The 24,715-nt window shown below is 47.8% G+C and overlaps 1 protein-coding gene across 11 annotated transcripts in view; it reads right to left on the bottom strand.

The window, feature by feature from the left end:
• FUBP3 (far upstream element binding protein 3) overlaps positions 1-24,715 on the bottom strand; it is a 49,610-nt gene that overhangs the window by 8,020 nt on the left and 16,875 nt on the right. For 5 of the 11 annotated variants that reach the window (XM_082400789.1, XM_082400796.1, XM_082400788.1 and 2 more), the window contains 10 exons: positions 18,577-18,610; positions 16,167-16,216; positions 15,723-15,794; positions 14,247-14,319; positions 12,203-12,365; positions 10,816-10,914; positions 8,463-8,567; positions 7,219-7,321; positions 6,301-6,401; positions 4,132-4,273 (listed from right to left, as the gene is read on the bottom strand). In XM_082400789.1, coding sequence (XP_082256915.1) covers positions 4,132-4,273; positions 6,301-6,401; positions 7,219-7,321; positions 8,463-8,567; positions 10,816-10,914; positions 12,203-12,365; positions 14,247-14,319; positions 15,723-15,794; positions 16,167-16,179 — 871 coding nt within the window. In that variant the 5' untranslated portion in view covers positions 16,180-16,216; positions 18,577-18,610. Of the gene's footprint in view, positions 1-4,131; positions 4,274-6,300; positions 6,402-7,218; positions 7,322-8,462; positions 8,568-10,815; positions 10,915-12,202; positions 12,366-14,246; positions 14,320-14,371; positions 14,430-15,722; positions 15,795-16,166; positions 16,217-18,576; positions 18,611-24,715 lie in introns of all 11 variants that reach the window. The other 6 variants (XM_082400790.1, XM_082400797.1, XM_082400791.1 and 3 more) reach the window with 3 other exon arrangements.

Raw genomic sequence — 24,715 nt, 5'->3', positions numbered from 1 at the left:
AGTAGACAAGTACTTTCCATTTATACTTTAAAACGGCTCTTGTAGAAACTAGAGCTGTCTCATTTGTGAAGCCAGACTTGTGAAGCAAAGCTGAGGCGCAATGACACCACGTGGCACCAGCTGGTCTCCGTCTCAGTGTCCTATGCAGAGGTCTGGAGTGGCCCAGAAACCAGGTCTGGGCCTTGGCCCACAGATTTGCACACAATGAGCTCAGCTCCGGAGAAGGCACTTCATCCTTCTCAGCATGAGAATGGTGACCTGATGGCCCCTCCATGGCACAATGGGGGCCTTCAGCCCCGGTGTGGGCCACCGCACTGCTGTCTCCCGCCCTCCACAGGTCAAACAGACGGCCACAGGCCCCAACAATACCCAGAGCCCACTCAGGCCTTTAATATCCCATCCTGTCTCTTCTCAAGTCTCTGCTTCCTCCGTGGGTGGGGGACAGGTCTAGACAGAGCGGCAGCCGGAGAATGGAGGTCACAGAGGCCTGGGTGGAGCGGGGCTAATGAAAATGTAGTTGGACTCTTTGAAAAACCTGTGAGAGTCCCAGTCTCTTAATGAAATTTGCGTAACAAAAGCTCCATCAGTTTAACAATGGTTTGATTCTTCTCTTCAAATTTCACAGAACTTACAGATCAGCTCTGCTCAACTGGGTTGGCGGAGCCAGAATTCAAGGAAAATTTGGAGCACAGAGTTTTGCAGAACTGGAAAAAGATGACGTGTATAAAATCTGGTGCAGGGTACCAGGGAGCCCCAAAGGGTCAAAGCGAAGACTAAAGGTCAGTCTCTGTGTCACCCCTCCCCACCAAGAGTCGAAACTAAGCTGCAGTGACATTTCTCGTTTCATTGTACACGTCCACAATCCTTCAAACTCCCAACCTGCCCTCCACCCGCCCTGCTGGAAAGCCACGTCTGAACAAAAGCATCGAGGAGTAGGTAAGTAAGGGAGCAGGCACGGCCCTCTCATCCAGAAAGCATGATGGGATTCTAGGAGGGTCAGGATGCAAAGATGGAGCCTGGGTCCGGCCATTCTTCCCGAAGGCAGCGTGAGCGGCCCTCACACTGTAGTAAGGAAACCAGGAGACTGTCGGCATTCAAGAAAGCTTGGTTCAAACGTTAGTCTGGGTAGGATGTTAGCTTGGTTTAGGGTAGTTTTAAATTTAAAAGCGAATTTAAAAAAAAGAAAAGCCCAGCAGACCAAAGTGTTGTATGCATGGTTTTCTTAAAGATCTGCTGCAGTTTAAGGGAGGTGTCCCTACGTTTTCTACCTTGAGCAAACACGTGGTCTCGGGGGCAGCACCAGCCAAGGCAAGAAAGTCGCAGAGGGCTTCCCTGGTGGCGCAGTGGTTGAGAATCTGCCTGCCAATGCAGGGGACACGGGTTCGAGCCCTGGTCTGGGAAGATCCCACATGCCGTGGAGCAACTAAGCCCATGCGCCACAGCTACTGAGCCTGCGCGTCTGGGGCCTGTGCCCCGCAACGGGAGAGCCCGCAACGGGAGAGCCCGCGACGGTGAGAGGCCTGCGCACCGCGATGAGGAGTGGTCCCCGCTTGCCACAACTAGAGAAAGCCCTTGCACAGAAACGAAGATCCAACACAGCCAAAAATAAATAAATTAAATAAATTAATTAAAAAAAAAAAAAGTCGCAGAAAGTCTTCAGCAGCTTCACTTTGCTTCCAGGTACGTGCAAGCCCCTCCCAGCCCCACAACTACCGACCTTTACTCAGGTCATGAATTTTACCTCCTTTGCATCATGAAAAGTAAGCAGCTTCGCTCCTAGGCAAGAGTGTTCTGGGGGAGCGGCGAAGAGCTAAGAACAGGCGGAGACCTTCCCACTGCACACCCAGCACTTGAAGGGACCCCCACCCCACCCTCTGCCCAGACCACTCGGTCCCGGAGACAAAAGCACAGAAGGGCGCGCGTGTCTGGAACAGAGAAGCCCACGGGCCCAGACCGGCTCCCCTCCATCCGGCACTTGGACCGGCAGCCCCAGACTCCTCCCCAAGGCCTCAGGCCCGTGCTAATAAGGCGAGGAGGCACTGCAAACTGCATGGGGCTGGAAGGAGTTAATTTAAGTTCATCTTCCTTCAGAATGAGGCCACCAGCCTGGCACACGGTAGCTGTCTGCAGGCCCACTCAGCAGCCTGCTCCGTTCTTCCACCTGATGGGGGGCAGAAGCGGCCCACCCACGGCCCTGGCTGGATGTGAAATTGTAAAGCAATTAATCAAACCTGCCAAAAGGCTTGGCTGACAAGAGCAGGGCTGGCCACACTATCTGTCACTATTGCTGTATTTATCATGGAAATCCAGCAGGGGCCCAGGGAGGTGCAGCGTCTGTCCAAGGGCTGCAGGGCCTGCCTGCGTGTGGCTCCCCTCACCCGCGCCTTTCCCAAGAAACAGGAAGACCTCATACCCAGCCCCTGGGGCGGGGAGTTACAGAAAGACCCCTGCTCCTGCCTGAACGACACTTAGCCTGGCTTCCCAAGGCTGCTACTGGAGCACCAGGACACAGCATCGGTTACCGCTACGTTCTGCTGTCTCTTTCCTCCGGGGATCGCTCAGGATGACTCTGTAGAGGGCAAAGTATGAGCGACTGTCCTGTGAGCACCGAGGTTTCACTGACTAGGAGGAACTGTCGCAGTGAAGACAGCAAGGCTCTGCCAGGTCTGGAGAAGACACTTCCTATGAAAACCTCGTTGACAAAACGGTTCTCAAAAAGCACAGAAAAACCTAGATCTGATTCTCGAACTCCAGGCATCAGCTGGATTTAACCTCATGGCAGCAGGCCAGCTGATGGTCTGGGCAGCACGTCTGACTTATCGCAGCATCTGGGCAGCCAACAATGTCCATTAAACACCTCCCAGCATGTACGCCCTGCCAGAAAATTAAAACAAACCTACGTCGTTCCTACCACCTCTGAGAGGTTAACCACCCAAGAGACAACACAGATACAGGAGATAAACGTTTTAAAAGAGCATAAAACACACACTGTCCGAGAGTGGGACGGAGTGCAGATTCTGGGAGGTGAACGAGGGGGACAGGAGGAATTCCAGCCCCGTGCCCGCTCGTGAGGCCGTGCCACGGCAGCCTCAGCTTTCTGCTGGTGAAGACGTTCCCAGGTCAGTTTCCACGGGATGCTAGCACCCCTCCAACAGCTAAGAGATGTCTGGTGATCACAGAAATTGGGGAAACTCTAGGGAGAAAACTGTATTTATTTCTTCCACATGTCGTCAAACGCATACAAAGGGAATAAACAGGCAAATACAAAACCCAACGCTGAACGTGGGTTTCCAGCCAGGTCAAGGGCTTTGCTTAGAGAGCAGAGAAGCTGAGCCACTCCTCCGGGGGCCCCAGACCTGCTCTCAGCAGCCTTCCTTGGCCGAGGCCAGCCCAGGTGAGCCCAGGTGAGCCCAGGTGAGCCCAGCTGAGCCCAGCTGAGCCCAGCTGAGCCCAGGTGAGCCCAGGCCAGCCCGCAACAGTGGTCTAGAAGCCTGTCTGCTCCCTCCCTCGCTGTTCACTGAAGGGCAGGAAGGAGCCACGTTAGCCGTTAACGAGGGTTCCCACCTAACGTTCTCGAAAACGCCTAGAAACAACTAACAAATCAATTTTTATTTCCCTCCACAGGGTGCCTGAGACTCATGGTAAATATGCTGAAAAGATAAAAACCACTTCCACATGTTGTGTCAATAGAGAACAAATACCCAAATCCAGTAAGGAAAAAAGTGACGCACTTGTCAGAAAGCAATCTTCGCTTGAGGAAATTATCTTAACGGTTCCTCTAAGCTCCCTGGAGGTGAGTTAATCACCAATCAGTCGATCGACAAACATTCAGAGGCCCCTCACCTGTTCAGGGTGCCTCTTCAACAACCTAAGCTGCTTCCATAGGCAGCGGGTCTTCCTGACCATCTGTTTACACGCTGCTGTAATGAAGTACTGGCTTTGCCCCATTCATGAGAAGGCCCATGCAGAGGACGGTTCCTGCAGAAGGCAGCGGATGCCTCGGACCTGGCCCCTCAGTCAAGCGCAGCAAACAGAAGGAACTCTGTGCTTCAAAGGTATTGGACGTGGCCTGTCTGCTCTCAGGTCAAACCCCTGGAAGGGGAACGCCGAACTCCAGCGACCGTCTCTTACCTTTGCCTATGACGAGGCCGCACTTATCTGCCGGCACTGTGTAGGTTATCTCCTGGATGCCACCAGGGGTTCCCACGCTCCAGTCACCGCGGCCACGGCCTCTTCCTCTGGCTACCGCCAGGCCTCCGAAGCCATCTCTTTCCTGGGAAGGAAGCAAAGCTCAGGTGACATTTCTGTCACTGCCACCAGCACTATTTTTCACCTCCGGGGAGGAGGTTAAGCGACAGAATGTAATCAACGCCACGCATTAGAACCTGAGCACCTTTCCACAGTTCAGATTCTGAAGTGCTCTTTACAAGTAGAATTAACACAAATCACAGGCGCATTCAAGGGGACGTGCGCAGATAAATCACGTGGTTACATAAACAGCACAAACACACCCAACTAAAATAGGCAGTCAGATATAAATTCCTAAGTCTGAAGCCCAGTGCCCTTATCCCTGGAGTTTTAATTACTGGGCCTTAATCTACAGGCATCAGGAGCTGGTTTTCTCCTCAATGCTGGGCCTACCAGAAACCAGATGTTAGATGCTAAAGAGCTATGAGCTTTTGAAAGTGACACATGAGTAGCAAGGATGACTTCTGACCCTCCCCCGACGAAGCTGCTATAGAGGACAATTCAGACACGGCTCTAAGAGTCAGAATACCCTGCAGTTCAACCAGCAAAAAGAATAACAGGGTTTCAAAGAAAAATTGGCTGTCTCGCTCCCCAAGAGAGGGAGGAACAAGGCAGGCCCATCCGCCCATGGTCCGGGGCTGGAGAAGTCTCCCGACTTATTCTCACAGTTTCCCCACCAGAGAGCGAAACCCACATCCAACACCTAAGCGAGGAAGATTCCTTTCATTCGAGGGCAAAACACCCCATTCCAGCCTCTGTCCTTTGAGTCACTCTGGAGCAGCAGCGTTTAAACTCTTGTAAAGGTTGAGGGCAAACCTGGTCAAGCTGAGAGCTCCTTCGCGGAAGGGAGAAGCTGAGCGGGCGTTCGGCAGAGCCTGCTCCTGTCGATTACGGGTAAACTGAATGTTTACCCAGAATCGAAACCAGCAGAAAGCCGAGCTCACTGGAGTGCTTTCTGTTGCACTCTGCTTTCATGAGCGACAAATGACAAGTAAAGAAGGTGATTTTAGGGATTTATGTTAGAACACAAACACGTGGCCAACTTTCTGGGTATGCCACAGATTCTCAAAGACAAGCTGCCCCCTCATCATCTCACAGCCTTTGCACTCCTGGGATCAACAGTTCTTACTACTAAAAAGGATGTCAGAGATGAATTAGTGACGCTTCTCTGAACTTGCCTCATCCTAAGAACTGCCTGGGGCTGTGGGTGAGACCCAAGCCACCCTCTTGGATACTGTGATTCAGGAGATCTGGGGCGGGGGATGGGGTCTATAAACCTGTAACCTCAGCAGGTGCCCCCAGATGACTTAGGGGATCATGTGGGGTGCATCACCTGGTACAAACCCCTTGGTTTGCTGCTGAAAAAACTACGCCAAGAGGAGTTCAAAGGCTCGCTGAAGGTCACATGAAAAATGGCAGAGCTGGGATGGTGATTTCTAATCTCTGGCTCCTTTCTTCAGCTCCTGTTGTTCTCAGACTTTTCCTACAAACCTGGGAGACATGATGTGCCAACCTGCCACCAGCTACAGTAGTTCTCCAGAGCAATTTACAACGGGGGCAGGTGTATCCTAACAGCATCACACAAGCCCGCTCACATTCCAGAGAAAGACGTGCATGGAATCAAGTGCATGAAGACAGCGTTAGGATTCTGGCAGATCATGAACTGCCTTCTAAAGCTGAGATTAGACTTTACTTGTAGTTTTATACTAGGTACACTGAACTGTTTGAAACCTGGCAATCTGCACTGTTACATCCCACAAACAGTTCAAATAGTCAGGAACTTTGTAAAAAAAAAAATCTAGATTCTGAGATAATAAAGGCAGAAGAGTAATAAACTAGCAGGAAAACAAAAACAAAAACTAAGGCGGGAAAGAGACAGATGTAGAGAAGCCCATGGCTATAATCTTGGAGGGAGGTAACTGACAAGAGTACTGGTTTCCAAAACCGTGACTTGAGAGGGGTTGACTGCTCCAGGGTGCTGCCCCGAGAGCCCCAGGTGGCACTTGCTGCTTCTGCCGGTGAGATATTGAAGCTCCAGGGAGCCAGACCCACCTGGGCTGTAAGAATAAGCTCGTTGATGACATGTGCTGCATGCTGGCATCGCTCCGGGGGTCCCATGACCTGTGCAGCTCTCTCTGGACTAATACCATCATCTGTGGAACAAGGTGAGAGACGGGATTAGGAAAAGCCCAACTTCAGAAGGAAACAAACATCAATCTGATTTGCAATCAATGTTCCTACCAGTGCCAAAGGGGTAATAAGAACATCACCATATCACGGAACCTTTTGGATAGGGAAACGTGTACGGCTACATCTTCTTCCATGATCCACGTCAATACTCATTTCTTATGCAATTACAGCCATTTAAAAAAAGATATCACTATAGAAACTAAATTAAACTTAAAAAAAAAAAAGTGCCAAGGAAAACAGAGTTGAGCTACAGCAGTATTCTCCCAGAAGTAGTCCATCATGATGTTTTCCCATCTTCAGAGAAATGAGGGAAATAAAGACATTGTAGATGATTTTGCTCATAAAGGTAAATTTATAAAATTTAAAGAACGGTCCTTGATTTTACGATTTTTTTTAATGGTTTTAAGTTATCTTTAATTTTATGAAATCAAAAGATCAGTTTTTTTTTAAAGTCTTTACTTGGCAAAATTAAAAATTGGAAATGCTATGTTGATTCCCCCCAATTTTACTAGTCCAGGGAAAAAAAGAAAAAAGCCTGGACACCCCTGGGCTAGAGTGTTCTGGCACAAGAAGGGTGACCCGGCCAGCAAATCCACAGAAAGAAATGAGGGACCAGAGGACAAACCTAAATTGGAAATTTGGTAACAGAATGTTGCAAAAGAGAGAGAGGGTGAGGGAGAGCAAAGAACACTCAGTGGGCTAATAACAAAGTCCTTGTTTTGTGAGGTGTTCTTTAATTCTTCATAATGCTGAGGACTTTTGAGAACCATCAAAACCTACCTGGTTTGAACTGAATTCTCACACCGGCATCATTCTGGATCTTCTTGATCATTTCCCCATTTCTTCCTATTACAATCCCAACTGCAAACCTAGGCACGGACACCTAAGCACAGAGAAACAAAACATCAGAGTTTTTCTGCAAACCTGGTGTGTGTGTGTGTGTGTGTGTGTGTGTGTGTGTGTGTGTGTGTGTGTGTGTGTGTGTGTGTGTGTGTGTGTGTGTGTGTGTGTGTGTACATACAATGATTTTTATCACAGTGCATTTCTGGAAATGATACAATGAAGCATTTTTTTTTTCCTCTTAGGAAAAATACTGTGGTTGATGACTGCATTCCTCTCCATTAAACGCATCCAATAGGTCTGAGACCTGATCAGAAATAGTTATAAAGATGAAGTAAAGTTAAGAATAAACCTCATAGATAAAAGATTAAAAAAAATTTTTAAGATTAAAAATTTATCTTCCAAATTCTATGAAATAAACATAAATGTACCACACATATTGATTATACTATGGTCCTATAAAATGTTTTTCTTTTCCTTCACTCTTTTATTGTAGTACAATATATATAACATAGTATTAATCATTTTAACCATTTGTAAATACACACTTCAGTGGCATTAAACACACTCACAATGTGTGTAACCACCACCGATGTCTACACCCCAAACCTTTTCATCATCCCCAATAAGAACTCCTGTGAAACCACAGTGCTTCCTTCCCCAGCCCCTGGTAACCTCTACTTCACTTTCCGTCTCTATGAATTTGCCTATTCTAGGTGCCTCATGTAAGTGGAATCATAACAATGTTCATCCTTCTGTACCTGGCTTATTTTACCAAGCATAACGTTTGCAAGGTCCACCCACGCTGTAGCGGATGCAGGCATCAAGGATGTATTTCGATCCCATTCCACCTCATCAGTAAAACAGGCTTAGGAGTCTGATACTACCACAACATAGATCACCACGAAAACCTGGACTTCGGTCTTCACCTGGGCAGTGGGGCACGCTCTGAAGCACAACCCCCAACCAGGGGGAGCGGCCCCACTCCCTGAAATGCACGCAGCTGGCGCTCCTCACTACAGCTGCCTGCCCCACTCCTTCCTCACACCCACCCTGGGAAGCGAGTGTACTCGGAGGGTTTTGCAGGTGAGAAAAGAGTTAAATAACTTGCTCAAGGTTAAAGAGCTAACAGAAGCGTGCCCTACAACCTTAAACTTGCCTACTAACCTGTGACTCAAGCATACCTCTATACTGCCTCCTCCCATTCGGGAGCTGAAATCACCGCGTACACCTCGAAAATCAGCTTGGTCTTTTTCTCGGATGATCTCTAATACCATTTCTCTTGCTTGCTGCATAGACACAGATAAAAGGCATTAAGGAAAGCAACATCCTGAAAAAAGACATGACACCAGGTGAAAGATCAAACCCTCTTAAATTGGTGATGGTCGCTCCACCGTATTACTGACGTGCCATTTCTTTCTAGTGGGCAAGGGTGGGGTCTGAGAGCTCTGGCAGTGGGCAGTTTCCATGGGAAGGAAGACATTAACAACGCATCCCATGGCAGAGAAGCTCCAGGGAGGAAAAGGGAAAAGGCCAGCCTGGGAGCCCGAAAATACCTTCTGGCACTCAGAGATCGAACATCTTACCAACTGGCAAGACCATCCCTCACACCTGACTGTCTCTAAGGCGCATTCAGTGTCCTCACCCCCAAGAATGCACTTGAGTCAGTCCATCCCACCCATGCCAGCACTGGCCCCACAGGAGCCTGTGCTAAGGAGCAACCGTGCACAACTCAAGGTCATGTTAGAACTGAAACTGAGTCCCAGTTCTGGAAAAATCAAACCAAACGAAAACCCAAAGCAGCAATGTCTCATGACATTTGGAGAAATCGGAACATGGACTGACTATAATATGATGTTATGGGATTACCGTTATTTTCTTAGGCCTGGTTTTACAGAAGCAAGTTTTATTCTTAGGAGATACATACTGCAGGATTTGGAGGTAAAAAGTCACAGTATCTGACATTTACTTACAAATGGTGAAGCAAAAAAATAAAACCTAAACACACAAACAAAACAGTAAGTAGGCTGAGGGTATTCAGATGTTCGCTACGCTATCTTTTCAACGTTTCTATATATTTGAAGTTTTTCATAATAAAAAGTTGGGAAGAGGGGAAAATAAAAAGAAAGCCAAAGAACAATATACCCTAAATAAAGCAGACAGCTTCTTCATAATAAAAAATATGGAATACAGTTTTAAAATAAAAAAAATACTGAAAACCTTTCTTTATAATAATTTTCCTGCAAATTCATGAAACATCAATGAAATAAGCTCTTTGCCCAGGTATTCTTTCTACAAAAGATAAAGCCAAACGTTCCACTGGAGAAGGCAAGAGTGGAGGGCTTCTGGGAGGCAGGCTTTCTGTGTCCAGCCAGCTCTCCCCTCCGTTCAGAGCTCTACGACACACAGCAGAGGAGTCCCAGGCTGGACTGCATGAGCCGAGTGAGGAAGATTAGGTGCAGTCTGTTTTTTTTTATTAAAGCCCACCTGTTTACATCTAAAGAGATTAGAAACTCTGGGGGAACTGACGGGGCAGTAGATAGTGAAGGGCTGCATTGCTGACGGGAACCTAAGCAAAGCAGCCATTGTAATCACCGGCCCTCAAACCTGTTTTAAAATCATTATTTTACATATAGAAACCTTGACAAAAAAAACTACCAGTGATATCATTTGAGTTCAGCTGAACGACAGCATTAAGAACTACGGGAATTCTTTTGCCAGAGACTGGTAACCTCTGCTGGATCAAAGCCCCAAAGCCCCTGCAGAGGGACAGCTGTCGCTGACGGGCTGGCTCACCAAGGTGTGTCGCTCTGGAGCTACTCTAAATGCAGCGAAGATCAGGCAGGCTGCAGTGGGCAGAAAAAAGAGCATTCGTGTCTCACGGGGACAGACACACTCCCACACCCACAGCCCACACGCACTCCTGCTAACAGCCCAGGTGCTGGAAGATGGAGCACCTGGGTGATTCAGACCTAAGCCCCCGCTTTCAGCACCTGCGGCTGTCCTCTGACGCACACAGGACGCTTGCTACGAGGGCACACACGTGCCTTGTGTGGTACTGGCACCTTTGGTCACCTCCCACCTCAGCCAGTGATCTTGTAAAAATGGGTTTAGAGAACAAACAAATAAAAGCCAGAGGGAGCCTGCATCTGAGCTGACCACAGCTCAACATCGAAAACTGCATCTGATCAGGGCTGTGCCAGCCAATAAAACCTTCTGCGCTTATGGACGAGTTCTGTGCATGGGCTGCCCTGACGGCAGCCACCTTCCACATGCGGCTCTGAGCGCTGAACCATGGCCGGTGTAAATGAGGAGCTCACGTTTTATTTAATGTGAACAAATTCCAACAGCCCCGTGGCCGGCAGCTCTGGTACCGGGCAGCACAGCCCCGTTCTTTGCATCACCAAACTTGGTTTGGGAAAACAGCTCAAGGAACACCCAGTTTTATAATTTCTTGAATGACATAAAAGCTCTACAAGTACTACCAAGTGATACCGCCACACCCAGGACCTGCCTGATCCATGGTTTCTCTCCTACCTGTACTTTAAACGGGTCTCCGGTGATGCGAAGAGGCTTGTCTGCTCCCGTGGGCAATGGGCCGTCCTGGATCATGACCATCTTCACACCTGTCCGCTCCTGTGAGGGCACACACACCGGTACAGCCCTCACTGTCAGCAAGAGGCACGCAGGACGGCACAAGCTGCACGGGTCGGGGCGTGTCCACGGTAAGCCATGCCCCACTACCAAAGGCACTGCCCTCTGATCCGGCCCGTGAGGCTGGCCTCCGAGAATGCTGATGTACACGCCGTGCTTGAGGGCGTCCAAGCCTGACAGAGAAAACCGTTTCCCAAAACTCTCCTCCCTTTCCGGTCCCTGGAATATCTAAATATGAATGAGCTACTTTTACAAAATGCTAATAAGCACTGAGCTAGACAATCTATGTAACGTCACGTGGTCAGAGCTCACGCACAGCAATGGGAGGGAAGGGCCACCACTTCTCGACCTCCCAGAGGAGAGCTGTGAGCAAGCTACCGAAGGCTCCAGAGCCGATGAGCGCGGCACCAAAATTTGGATTCTGGGATTCTGAAGTCTGAACTCTTAGGAGTCCACAGGAGAATGCCTTCCACATCCAAGGACCGGGCTACGCGAGAGCGCACAGGCAGGCCACAACCCCGACCCGCAACTCTGAAAGCCCAGAGCTCGGAAAGAAGAGCTTGCTCCTAACTAAATCTGGCAGCAAAACTACCCTGAACTCACGTGAGCATACTTCCAGCCCTCCTCTCATGCAGTGTGACTGTTAGGTTTAGCCATGGAAACCTGCACTCGGTTACGGGATGCAGCCCCAAAACTTGCTGGGGCTATTAAATTCTACAACACGTTTGGCCCAAGTGTCTCACGTGAGGGATTTTGGAGCTCAGAGCAGCAAATGTTCACGGAGCATTTAGTCAGTGGCGGGCTCTGCACTAAGGGTCTCATGTAAATCAAAATAACGGGTATTATTTCAGCTCATTACAACAGCGAGGCCGGCCCCTCCCTGCTCTTACAGACGAGGACCCTGAGCCTTAGAAAAGCACACGAGCATAACTCTGATCTCACAACTAACGAGCAGGAGTGCTCCTGGCTCAGGGCCCCCGGCTCTGGACACAGGATTTTTATCTGAGTCCTAACAGGGCTTCATCGCCACAGTGGATGCTGCCACTTCACGGGGACCCCAGGCCTTGGCGTCACAGCTGGCATCAAGCCTGGCCACAGAAAACGTTCAGAACCGCAGAGGCACTCGGGCAGAGGTTTCGAGGGGAGCTCTGCACCGTGGTGCACAGCCAGCCCAGCTCGGACACGCCACAGCCGCGACAGAACCTCCCAACCCGGGAAGACGGAGGAGGAGGAGGGCTGTTAAGCGCTGCTCTGCCAAGGGCTCACGCACCTGCAACTGCTTTATTGTCTCCCCTCCCTTGCCGATGACCAGCCCCACTTTAGACGCAGGGATGAGAATCTCCTGGATCGTGCTGTTGCCGTCTATGTCATTATGAAAGCCAGGTCCATTCCGACAGCGGTCCACAATCTGTCCCAGGAGCCGTTTGGCTTGTCTTTCGGGAGGGAAAAGAACCACAAGAGAGCCAGCATTAAATGAATGCTGTAGGCGCCCAGGAAGGGGAAGCAGCACCGGGGGAACACGCGAAGGAGTCAAGGCAGCCCTCCATCCAGCTCCAGCTCCTGCCCTCACAACCCGGGAGGTCTCTGCCATCCGCCACGCTACTGGGCTGGAATTTAAAAGCAACGCACACCACAACAGCAACGTTCCAAAACAGCCCCTCCACGTCTGCCCTCTGCTTGCACTTGTGTCTCGCGTGCACGCCACAGACACGCCTGTCTCCGATTCGAATGTCAGCTGCTCTGGTGGCAGTGTCTACCTTTGTCCCCTCTGCATCTCTTGCTGCTCCCCGATCCAGCATTACCCCTCTCACAGAGCATATGCTCAACAGATATTTGTTAAATAAGAGCAGGAGAGAAAGCAATGAGAAAGACGGGAAGAGAGAAAGCAAGGGTTAGTAATCATCATTTGAATTCTCAAACTCCAAATTTCTTCTCCATAACCAACCAGACTGCTCGATGACTTCTAAGCTACGGCTACGAATCACCAGTTTGGTTTCAAGGGGTGGGAAAAAAAGGAGGCAGGGCCCTGGTGCAGCTGTACAGTCATATACACCTGCTTTGTGCTTTTCATGTCAGATTGTCACGAGCCTGCATTTCACGTGGGATTTTATGCTGATGTACCTGGAGACTGGGGAGGGAAATGGCAATGCTGAAATAGAATAACCCAGCCTACCGAGGTCATCCGTTGGGCCAATTTCCTTTTCTGCACCAGAATTTCCCATGGCTGTTATTTGCAGTATTTATTCTTTAAATCACCACGTACAATCTATTTTGTGGTTCTTTTAATAGGGAAAAATTCAGCTACTAAACAGGCTGGCTATACTGCACACTGAAGAAAAAACTGTTTCCTCCTAAAGTTATAATCCCATTGCCTCCACTGCTTGGGTAGAAGAGGAAGCAGGAATGTTTAAAAGAGTAGGAAGAAAGAAGCGAATGGCAGGAAATAGATGTTGCCTTCTGTAGTCTTGAGCCTTTGTGTAGAGTCAGCCTTGTGTATCTTCTCAGTTACAGCAGCTTTTTAATATTTTGCTTGTGTACTAGATTAACCTGTGTTGGAAGAAAAGTGCCTTGACTCCAGCAAAAGCATCCTGCTTGCCCTATAATGCACACCTGCCAGTGATATTTATTCTGGTTCACTGCTTGCAATGTTACAGCAGAACAAGAAAATTTAAACTCATCTAGACTCCCTGAGAAATGGAAACAATAAAACAGCCCTACCTATTGAGCCAGACATAATCTCAGCACCCCTGTCCCCAAATGCAACGCTACTCGGTAGACTGAAAGAGGAAGGAGAGCAGACTCTAAGTTAGTACCTCCCCTTTCCCCAGGGGCTTCTTGGATTTACGAGGCCTGCATCTGGTACAAGGCTCCAAGCATGCGTGTACCAGGAGAGCAATGCTAGTCTTAAGGCTGCAGTAAGGGCCCCAAAAGTCCAAACACCCATATGGCCCTCTGAGTGGAGCAATGGCCACAAAGAGTAGATTCATTTGGTTCACAAATATCAGAAGGGCAACGGGATCAGCCCCAGGCAAAAGACCTGATGCCAGGATTCTCAATGCTTCACAAAGTGAGAGGCTTACTGATCCAGACCTGCTCAGGTAAAGGAGATATTAACACGGAAGAAGCGAGTTAATGAGAGCATTCAGGCAGGGTGAAAGTACACTCTCGAGGACCTGGTTTATGAAGCAGATGTTATGACAGCTGTGAGAAATTCTGTGGGGTTTGAAAAAAAGGTGATACCTTATGTGTTTAAGGTAACAGAACAACAACTCCCCTGACGTGGCAACCTCCCAGATCCTTCTCTAAGGAAGCACCTGCTTTCGTGGCCAGATTGCAGCACAGATCGACAGTGTTCAGTAACAATTCTGCCCTTCCATTTCTCCCCATCTGGGGAAGGAGGAAGAAGAGTGAAAGGAAAAAGTAAATAAAATAAACTTACTCAATACTTTCTGGGGTTCCGGTAAGTACACAGGGCCTCTCTGGAATCCCAGAACTCTCTATAAGAAGAATCAAGAAGATGAGGTGTGTTGGTGGGCATCAGGCAACCGTGCACCTTCGCCTCTGTGTACAGACTGTCTCTCTGGGCTGGTTCCTACACCAACCCCACAGAAGGCCCGGCTCCCAGAAAAAGACAGCTTGCTTCCACTTGTGGAGAGAATATCAAGCTGGTAGCTCCACCCTAGATTCTCCAAATGAAAACAAGTCCTGCAGGGGAAGCTGGGAGGACGCAGCAGAGGTCTCTGAGTCGGTCCTGATTACCAGCCTCAGCTTCACATCTGACCCGCTTGCACGCTAGTAAGTGCCAGAGTCACTTAACCCGCTGTTCCTCAGTTTGTCCATTTGCAGTGTAGTTTAATGGTTATCTGTTTGCAGCCCTGAGGCACACTCGTAAGGAATTTAATGGCATGCACATCAGAGTTATGACCAGTAATTGCATGAACACTTCAAGAGAATAGTGACACCCACGTGGAACTGGTTCCAGGCCATTTGACAAGAGAGGAAAAAAATCTTACTTTCCAACACCACACACGACGCTTTATTTTGTTCCTAAAAACAACTGCCTCTGAAAACTCATATTCAAAAAAAATTAAAGAGAAATAGCTAACAGCAGTAACTGCCTTCAAGACACTGTACTAAGTATCTTTTAAAATGACAAACATTTCTGTGGTCCAATGTCCTCCAAATCCCATCCTCTGCTGTGCAAAGAGGTCAAACTCAGATGATGAAACTTATAAACAAAAGTAAAAACTCTTCTTCCCCAGTTTGTCTCTCTCCATATCACATGGTCAAAATGCACCAGGCTGGGAAAGGTCCTGAACTGTGTTTAACATGTGCTAATTTAGCCAGAACCTTCAGCTGGCCTCTTTTGATGAAGGGCAGGGACGGTCTACTCCAGGGGAGCTGGCGAGCAGTCAGTCCCCAGGCGTGAGCCCAGAGCTCCAGGACTCGTCCAGGCCCCACTATGTCTGGCATAACATTCTGGTGCAGAAAACAGAGGTCCTAGACCAGCAGGTGTTTGGGAGGGGCCACACCGGGCCCAGAGCTGCAGAGGGTCTCCCCAGAGGCCAGACGGGCGGCATCATCTCTGGGCCCACTTCTGCTCTGGTTTTTCTGGTTCTCAATTGGGAGGTCAGCTCCAAAAGTGCAAGGAAAACAGCAATCACATATACTTACCCAAGCCCCTAAACCTCTAAGCAACAAGCAAAGGTACTAAATATGAAAAACTCAGTAAAAAAAAAAAGACTGATTTCTACCAAACTGAGATCTATGAAAAAAAAAGTAGCCCTTACCCGAGGCAATCTGAATTTTGCAACCAGATTCTGCTTGAATCCGTGAAATCTGCTCACCTCCCCGGCCGATAACTGAAACAAATTAAACAGGGTGAGAACATGCCCCCTTCATTCCATATTTAACCACACATGCGTGACAATTAATTCAGCAAACATTCCCACTTGGCTCACGGCACAACAAATCAAGTTGGCCTCAGCGAGCCCACAGGAACTGCATGTGAAACACAGCCGATGACACGGGGTTCTCTAGCTGAAGTGGGGGCGGGGGGGACCCAGGGCCCAACCTTCTGGTCTCCCCCTCAGCCTGGAGAGTCCTGCAGTGCTCCGGGGCTCTAGAGAACATGGTGTGCAGAGCATTCTACCACGAGTGACACTCACACTAAGAGATTAAAATGAAAATAAGGGACAGAAATGAGGGAAAAAGTAGATAATGTGGATACTTACTAAATCCAACCATTTTATCAGGCACTTTGAATTCTTCTGTTATTACTGCCCTAAAAACAAAGAACATTTTGGAAAAATACACAGAATAAAGAATTCTGCAGTCATTTTAGGTTCCCCGAATTTCCCATATTGGCAATGTTAGAAGATAAAGGCTTAAAAGAAATCATGCCAATTTGGCTAACAAGTCCACAACCATCCACAAAGACTGTCATCTAATGAACCCTTTGGTCCATCACTCCTTCAAAAGATCCAAGCCTCCCCTTTCCTTGTGTCAGAGGAGGAAACCTCTATTTTTTTCATTAAACCATCAACTGCACTAACAACTGCCTTTTCTTCCTACAGCTACCCTCAGCATTGCTGAACACTTGAAGATCCTCTGGGGAGTGGGGAGTGTTTTAGACTTCTATTCAAGTCTCCCTAGATGAAGAGGGACAACTACTCTTCAATATTCCTTGTTTCCCAATCTTTTTATTACGTTCTGGCCTCCTAATTTATCTGCCTTTTACTGTGAGACGTCCCAGGTGGAACCGGTATCCAACCGAGGCCTAATCAGTGCTGACCAGTACAGAATAATTACCTTGCTTACTTGGCAACGTACTTCTGTTAAATGCTACCCCATCCATTACGTGTTTTTTTTTTTTTTTTTTTTTTTAAAAAAAAAACAACTACTGCACTGGCTCTTTCAAACAAATCTTCAAATTTGCTGTACAGTGTATTGTGGACAATATCCAATTTGCCCAACACCCCAGAAAGCAATTAAATCTAAACATTTACCTTAGGAGGAAGCTAAATGCAAGTAGTTTAAAAAAAAAAAGGTAAGCATTTTTAAACATCTCTCACACAGCTGGATTTTTACCCATCATGGAAAGGAATGAATAAAGTGCATGTTTTCAGGGAAAGTGCAGCACTTAGAAGAAATGCAATATCATAAATAGCACTACCACTGTATCATTCTGATGCGAGCAAACAGTCTTTCCGTGTTTACATCCTCAGATTACATATGCACAGGGATTCTCTCTACCTCTTGGGATATCCAAATTCACACCGAAATCAGGCAATTCCCGGCTTCCTCATGAGTAAGAGCGTGGCCGTTACCGGCAAGGCTCGGCCGGCCTGACAGGACGTTGCACGCTAGACGGGGGTCCCTGTCGGGAGGCTCCCTGAAGGCGGTGAAGGGAACAGTGCCCCCACACGTGCAGCCACACGCAGCACAAGCTGTCGACTCCCAGGAAACAGCACTGGGGAATTTACTAGAAGGGGTTCAACACCAGCACAACTCAAAACTCAGGCAGCTCCTCAGCCCGCAGGGACAATTTTAGCAGACTCTCTTTGAGGAAAAAACGTATTAGGATGAACTGCTTTGGGCTTCCTGGAAGACAAAGCTCTACGCTAAATGCAAGGCTGAAACCGGTCTAACGCACAAAGTATAAACATTTTGGAAAGTAAAATCCTGATTAACTATGGTTTTATAGGAAAGTTACATTTGATACTGACACGACCTCATTTCAATGACTATATTTCAAATTCATTAAAAAACAAAGCAAACAAAGAAACAATAACTAAAAAACCCCAGAATAGATCTTTTGGTTATCTGACGCCTGGTGATTTCTAGAAACTCCTAAACATCTGCACAGAACACAGGAGGCTATAACTGTATCATTGCTGGTGAAGGTTAAGGATAACATGTTACAGTAACAAATACACAGCATAAAATTTCACCCCTTAGGGAAGAGAAGCCTTCCTGGCAGTTTCCTGTATATTTTATCCTTTTTTGAAGGACAACATTGTGACCACAAATATTCCATCTTACAGACTGGTCTTTTTAAAGCTCAGAGGTCTTTGTCTCTCTCTAAATTCTCAGTGTTTAGGGAACTCTGTGAGGGGAAACTAAGGAAGGGCGTCAGCCGGGCAGCCATCCAAGGTTCCGCGGCGAGGCCTCTCACTGCAGTGGGGGGACCCGGGCTCCCACCTCCCAGACCGTGACTACTGGAGCAACACCAGCTCCATCTTGTGAAAGCCCAGCAAGTCACACTTCTTCAGCACAGCTTTGCTCAAGTGAAGAGGTTAGGGTCCATAAAACAAATACTGGCAAAACCATCCAACAAGGAGGACAATTCTCACATTCTCTACTTTTAAATTCAACATATGTGGGCAGAAAGAGCAGCGCCAACATCCCAGAAGTCTTCTAAGTTTACAGACGATAATGGCTGCTTTTTATACCTTGTATTAGTTTATCCCTTCAGCTTACACTGTCTTGGAAAGGACTACAAAAAAAGTTGAGTCTTAAGGAAATCTAGCCCATGTTTTTTCACACTCTCAACCTCTGACTTTCTAACACTCTAGTACAGATGGTGGATCAATAAACAATTAGAAATGATCAATAAATAATAAAACATAACCCACTGCTTACCTTTGATGTACCAAGGCCCCTAACTGGTTACCTACTGTGGCAAAGAGAAAGAGAAAAGAAAAATCAAAGCATTAGCACGGATAAACTAACTTCATCCTTACACAAGTTCTTACCATTTCAGGGGGGAAGAAAAAGAAAGGCAGAAAGAAAGCAAACAGTAATTTAGGCTCAGTGGCTGAAATGAATGCGTTACATGATACGAAACAGGAGGGGACGTCGTGATCAACACAGTCTCTAACCCAGTGTCCAGCTGAACGCAGGATAAGAAATTGATCTGTGTGTCCACATGCTGAGAGGCCTGGGAGAAAATCCTGCTCGCCTAAATCCCTCTCTCTTCCTACCTCCCTCCCGCTTGGGATCCAAACTCAATGTAAAGATGGCGAGGGTCTCTTCTTTCTCTTTTTAAAACAAATGAGAAGATTTAACCTCCTAGCTCAGAAGCATTGTTAAAGACTGCCCCGTGGCAGCTGCAGTCCCTAAGAAAGTGCACATATGTTCCCGCCGGCCATGCCACGGGGCACCCCCCCCCCCTCTTCCTACCCCCTCAAGAGCATAAGCATCTCCAGGAGAGGATCCGGCCTCCTCCCTCCCCGGGCCTTTTCGCTGAGCCACTACCGCTGTCTGTGTACAGTGGACAGTAAGCGTGAGCAACCGTCTCTCAAGCCCATTTCACAGAGACAACGGTGCCCAACAGGCTCTAACGATGAAAACCAACTTTGCAATCATATCCCCACAACACCATTCCATCTACGCTTTTTGCTCGTTTCTCCTCTTTCAGCTATTGATGAGTGTCTCCACCAGCCATCAGCAAAAAATGATTCTGTGGTGTTTCCCTTTTGGAAAATGCAGCCCAGGAAACACGGTCAGCAGACAACAAAAAAGTATAAATCCTAACTGTCTTACAAGGAACTGAATGAATCTTACAATATGCTAACAAGAGCATTCAAAAATATGTCTCTGGGGAAAGTTATAAGAAGGACAGACATGCGATAAGTGGGGAAGGATCAATTACATCAACCTCAGAACAAAGACTGAAATGGTTTGACATCCGAAATCTAGGTCTCCAATATAGCTCTTCTTTCTGCTTGAACTTAACCCTGTCATTCTCTGACCAGTCATAAAACGACAAAGGAGAAGAAACCAGATCATGATGTTTTAAAAGGAGAATAAAAAGCACGGAGAAACATGCTAGCAAAAAGTACACGAAACTACTGAGTCGATGCCATATTTCTCCTGGATCAACAGCAACATAATGGTCTACAGCCGAAATACTGACATTATATACTATTAACCTGCTTATCTCAGGGATAACAGAATTGTTTTTTATTGAATCTTAAAATGTTCTTTCTGCATTTCCAGTTTGAATATGACAAACGCCCTCACCCGGGATAGGCAGTGTTCATGATTCCCACTCCACGTGAAAAGGGGACATTGTGAGAGGGGAACGCCCACACCTAAGGCAGTGGGTATGAAAACAACACACTGAAGGAGAAGGTCCATGACACAGTGTTGCTGAGTTTGGCTGGCCCCCTGTTCCTATTTAAGGGTCAAGCTCAGCTTCCCTGCTTACTGTCAGAATTCTTCTCGTAGGGGTAAAGAATCCAGGGAAGACAGAGGAACTAAAATGTCCTGAAATGATGCAAACACAGAGGAGAGGTGCCCAGTCCCCAAACACGGCAACGTGGCCGGACCTTGGCTCCTGGTCCCCCGTGCTATTTGGTAAGAGGTGTCAAAGGGCTGATGATTTTCTGATATTTCAGCTAGAAAAGCCGCAGAAACACAGTAAAGGGCTACACTACCATAAAGAACTTCATGAGATTCACAAGAACATTCAGAGGGCTCGTGGTCAATAGCCATTTGAAATTTTGTGCTCATCAAAAAAAGGAAATTCCTTTTTGTTGGCAAAGTACGTGTGACGGGTGTCAGGCACACTGTATCATTTCTGACAGCCAACTGCCTTGCTGCCAAGTGGAGGTGCCTACAGAGATCGAAAATAAAAGTGCACACACCACCATCCCACAAATAGACGGACTGCTGAGAGCCACAGCACCGAAGAATGAAATCAAATTCAAATCCAGATCCAACTCTTTGAGTTGGTGGACTCTTAAGCAGGACAAATCGTCTCCCTCCTCCATGCAAATGCTGTAGCCTGAGGCCGCAACGCCATTTAAAGTTTCATTCCCTTCGGAAACATTCCCATTTGATGCCTAAAAATGAAAACCAGCAGTTAGATAAGGGGCACTGGGCACTCATACAGCAAACCGCTAACGTCCGACTCCACGAATAGGGGGCCTTCTCTGCGTCTCCAGGATGAAAAGGGGTCAGGCGAGGGAGGCACATGGGAACGCCTATCAAGCTCAATTTATGGTAACTACCGTCATTTTACTGTAAAAAAGGAAAAGTGCTGAATAAAATCAGTCCTATTTCCTGTTAATGGCACCTGCTGGTCGACCATGGTTCAGCCTGCCTCCGAAGTGCCCCTCGGCACAAACGCGCACAGGTGTGGTTCTCATGTACCCTGCGCGCTACGTAATGGGAGGCCGCCCGGGCGATGGGAAGATGAGCTTCCTAGAGAAAATATTCACGCTACATGAGAAATCCTTTCTGAAGAGTAACCCTCTGCCAGTTTCAATCATGATCTTTGAAAAAAATAAGGCACTGGACACATTTTTTCCCGATTAGTGAGGAGGAAAAAAGTCTCCATTTTCTTCCCCCCAAAGAAATGCTATCAAAATATCGCTGGGGAACACACCCAGCTTTATAATACACAACCATCTTAACGGTTACCCCCTCCCACTCCCCCTCAAAAAAGCTCAAGGGACCAAAGCGTCCGTCATCCCTCGTCACAGTGCAGACAACAGGCCGGCCTCCCGCACAGAGCAGCAGACCTGCGGCAGGTGAGCAGGCGGGTCCGGAGAGGAAGCGCCGGCAGTTCTTACGTGACCCGTGACCCGCAGAACAAAGCAATAAACCAAACCTTCCTCTTCAGCCTCTGAACACAACCCTCCTGCGCCCGTGCTTGGATTCCAGTCTCCTCGACTCTGACCGATGCCTTTCCAAGCCCCGGTTAAGGTCAGTGAGACTTGCAGTTAGCTGCAGGGACGTCTGCAGTTTCCAAGGCATTTTTAAAAAGCTTTTCTGCCAAGGACAATACGAAGGCTTCCTGTGTTCTAAGGCAGCAACTCCCATCCCAGAGTCACAACACACTGACACGCTAAAATCAGCTGAAAGTCCCTAGACACATAATCTGTAACTAATTTGGCAAATCATTATTTTTTAAAGGTGAGAGTAAATCCAAGTTTATCTCAATCATGTCACTTGCACTTGCAGCTGACATGCTCTGTGAGTGGAAAAAGGCCACCACGAGCTTCAAAGGGCGCTCCTCTAGGGGCCTCACCTGCAAGAACCCACTTAGTCCTACAAGAGCCCTGCGAGGCAGATGCTGTTACTACCGTCCCATTTGACCAGTGGAGGCGCGATCACACCCAAGCCCTCAGGAAAGGGCACAGGTGAGCGAGTGCCCGTGCCCACGTGACCTCTGCACCGTCACGCCTTTCAGGCACTGGGCGCTGTGCCGGGTCCTGGGCGTGAAATGGTGAACGAGGTCATCTTTGCCTTCAAGGTGAGATTCTCATGGGGAAAGCAGACGGCTCTGTGATGAGCAGCAACCTACCCTGGTCTCCAGGAGTGCAGAGGTGTTAGGAACCCCACCTGCACCCCTCCCCAGTTCAAGTGCCCACCCAAGGGTCTCGGGAGAAAAATTAAGAGGAAAAATAAAGGGTATGATACTTATTTACAGCACTATGCCTTATTTTTATTTCATCCAGCGGTTATGAAATCAATTTAGGGGGTCATGACCAGCTTTATAAAAAATGAAATAGAAAACAGAAGAGACCATGTATATTAAGGGTATGTATTTCATAAAGTTTTAATTTCAATTACACATGTGATTTCAGTATGTGTGTAGTAACTAGTTCTGATGGAGATATGAGTATTTCTTACATTGTGAGTAGTATTTTAAAAGTGTGAAAATAACTTCTCACAATCCTGATGATAATTTCATGAGGTAAATATTATCTCCATTTTACAGGCGAGGAGACAGACTTAGAGAAGGGGAGCAAGCTGCCCAAAGCCACACAGCTAATAACACGCAGAGCTGGGATGCAAACCCCAAATTCAGACTCCGGAGTCTCCACTTTCAAGCATACCCTATCACAGCACATGAGACAGAGACCCAGGTTCAAGTCTTCCTTCTGCCACTTACCAGGTACCCGCCCTTGGTCAAACCACTTCTCCAGACACCTCTACAATAAGGAGTTCAGGCTCCAGGGCTCCTTCCGGCCTCTTCTTATTCTGTACGGGCCCTCCCACCACTCCATCTCTAAACCCTGGGGATCACTAATCTATTTTCCGTTCCAAAAATGTCATAGAAGTGGGATCATACAGTACGCAACCTTTTGGGGTTGGCTTTTTTCACTCAGCGTAATTTCCTAGAGATGCATCCAGGTGGCTGCAGGTATCAACAGCCTGTTCCTTTATATTGCTGAGCGGTAGTCCATGGCGACCATGGAGGTACCAGGTTGTTAACCAGTCACCTGCTGAAGGACATCTGGGCTTCAGTTTGGGGCTATTATGAATAAAGCTGCTACGAAGATCTGTGGGCAAGTTTTTGTGTCAACACAAGTTTTCTTTTCTTGGGGATAAATGCCCAGGAGTGTAACCGTGGCCTGAATGGTAAGTGCATATTTAGTTTTGCAAAAAGCTCATCAGGGGGCTTCCCTGGTGGCGCAGTGGTTAAGAATCCGCCCGCCAATGCAGCGGACACAGGTTCGAGCCCTGGTCCAGGAAGATGCCACATGCTGCGGAGCAACTAAACCCGTGCGCCACAACTACTGAGCCTGCGCTCTAGAGCTTGCGTGCCACAACTACTGAAGCCCGCACACCTAGAGCCCGTGCTATGCAACAGGAGAAGCCACCGCAATGAGAAGCCCGCGCACCGCAACGAAGAGTAGCCCCCGCTCGCCACAACCAGAGAAAGCCCACACATAGCCATGAAGACCCAACACAGCCAAAAATAAAAATAAAAAATAAATACAAATTAAAAAAAAAAGCTCATCAGGTGGTTTTCACATACAGCCAGGGTCAAGAACCACTCTGGGTCATATATTCCCTAAAAGAATTTTGAAAAACTATGAAACCCTTTTGATTTGACAATTAAGTTATTTTCCTAGGTTAATGGGTGCAAATAATACATCAGGTATTGTACATGGCTTCAGTTATATCTCTGCCGCAACACTGATACTGCAGATTTAGCTCATTTATTTTCATGGAAGATGTCTACGATTTCATCTACTTGGCTAAGCCAACTGTCAAACCAACCAGTCAGATCATACTTTGCCAGGAAAAAAAAAACTCACTTCCCTTTTCCAACTCACACATGTGTTAATATGCACTCACGTGACTACAACTCACTTCTGAATTATAACCCTAAAACGGATGGATCAGATGGAGGGGAGGAGGGGACAGCATGAGCCTTTGCCATGAGCTGCTACCTGGATAAAATAAAAATCAGATCCTGACCCCTTTAATATTTCTTACCAAGACTCTCATGCTTTTATCATCTTGGGATTCCCCACTCGGAATCCTGGACTCACCCCTTTTCAGGCATTTGAGGATTTTACCGCTCTTGGTGATGAACCGCCATAAACTAAAGAAGGGCGATGTGAAAAGGGGCATGGAAAGGAGAAGGCCCACGTGGCACCCCCAGCAGAGACACAATTCTCAGAGAGATCCATTTTAGGGGAGAGGGTGTACAGAAGTGTAAGAGCTGGAGAAGGATCCCGTGAACCTGTCCAGCCACACCCACCTAACCCTGGGAGGACATCATGCACCCCAGCTTGAAGACTACTGCTTGACAACACCCCTGATTTACTTTGCCTACGTTGTAAAAGGCAGATCTTCCCCCACCCCCTCCAGCTCTCAGGGACTGGGTTTTAGTCTTGGCTCTTCATCCCTGCAGCATCGTTGTTACCCTCCATGCAGGGAGAGTATGAGCATCTCTGAGATGCATTTTTTTCTCTTTCCAAAGTAGAGGCTCTGGCCCTTGCAGGCTCCTGCCTGAGGTGGTGCAGGCTCCGTG

The sequence above is a fragment of the Balaenoptera borealis genome (assembly GCF_965194805.1).
Source record: "Balaenoptera borealis genome assembly, chromosome: 8".
NCBI lineage: Eukaryota > Metazoa > Chordata > Mammalia > Artiodactyla > Balaenopteridae > Balaenoptera > Balaenoptera borealis.
The sequence above is the reverse complement of the archived record's forward strand: the minus strand, read 5'-3'. Positions and strand labels throughout refer to the sequence as shown.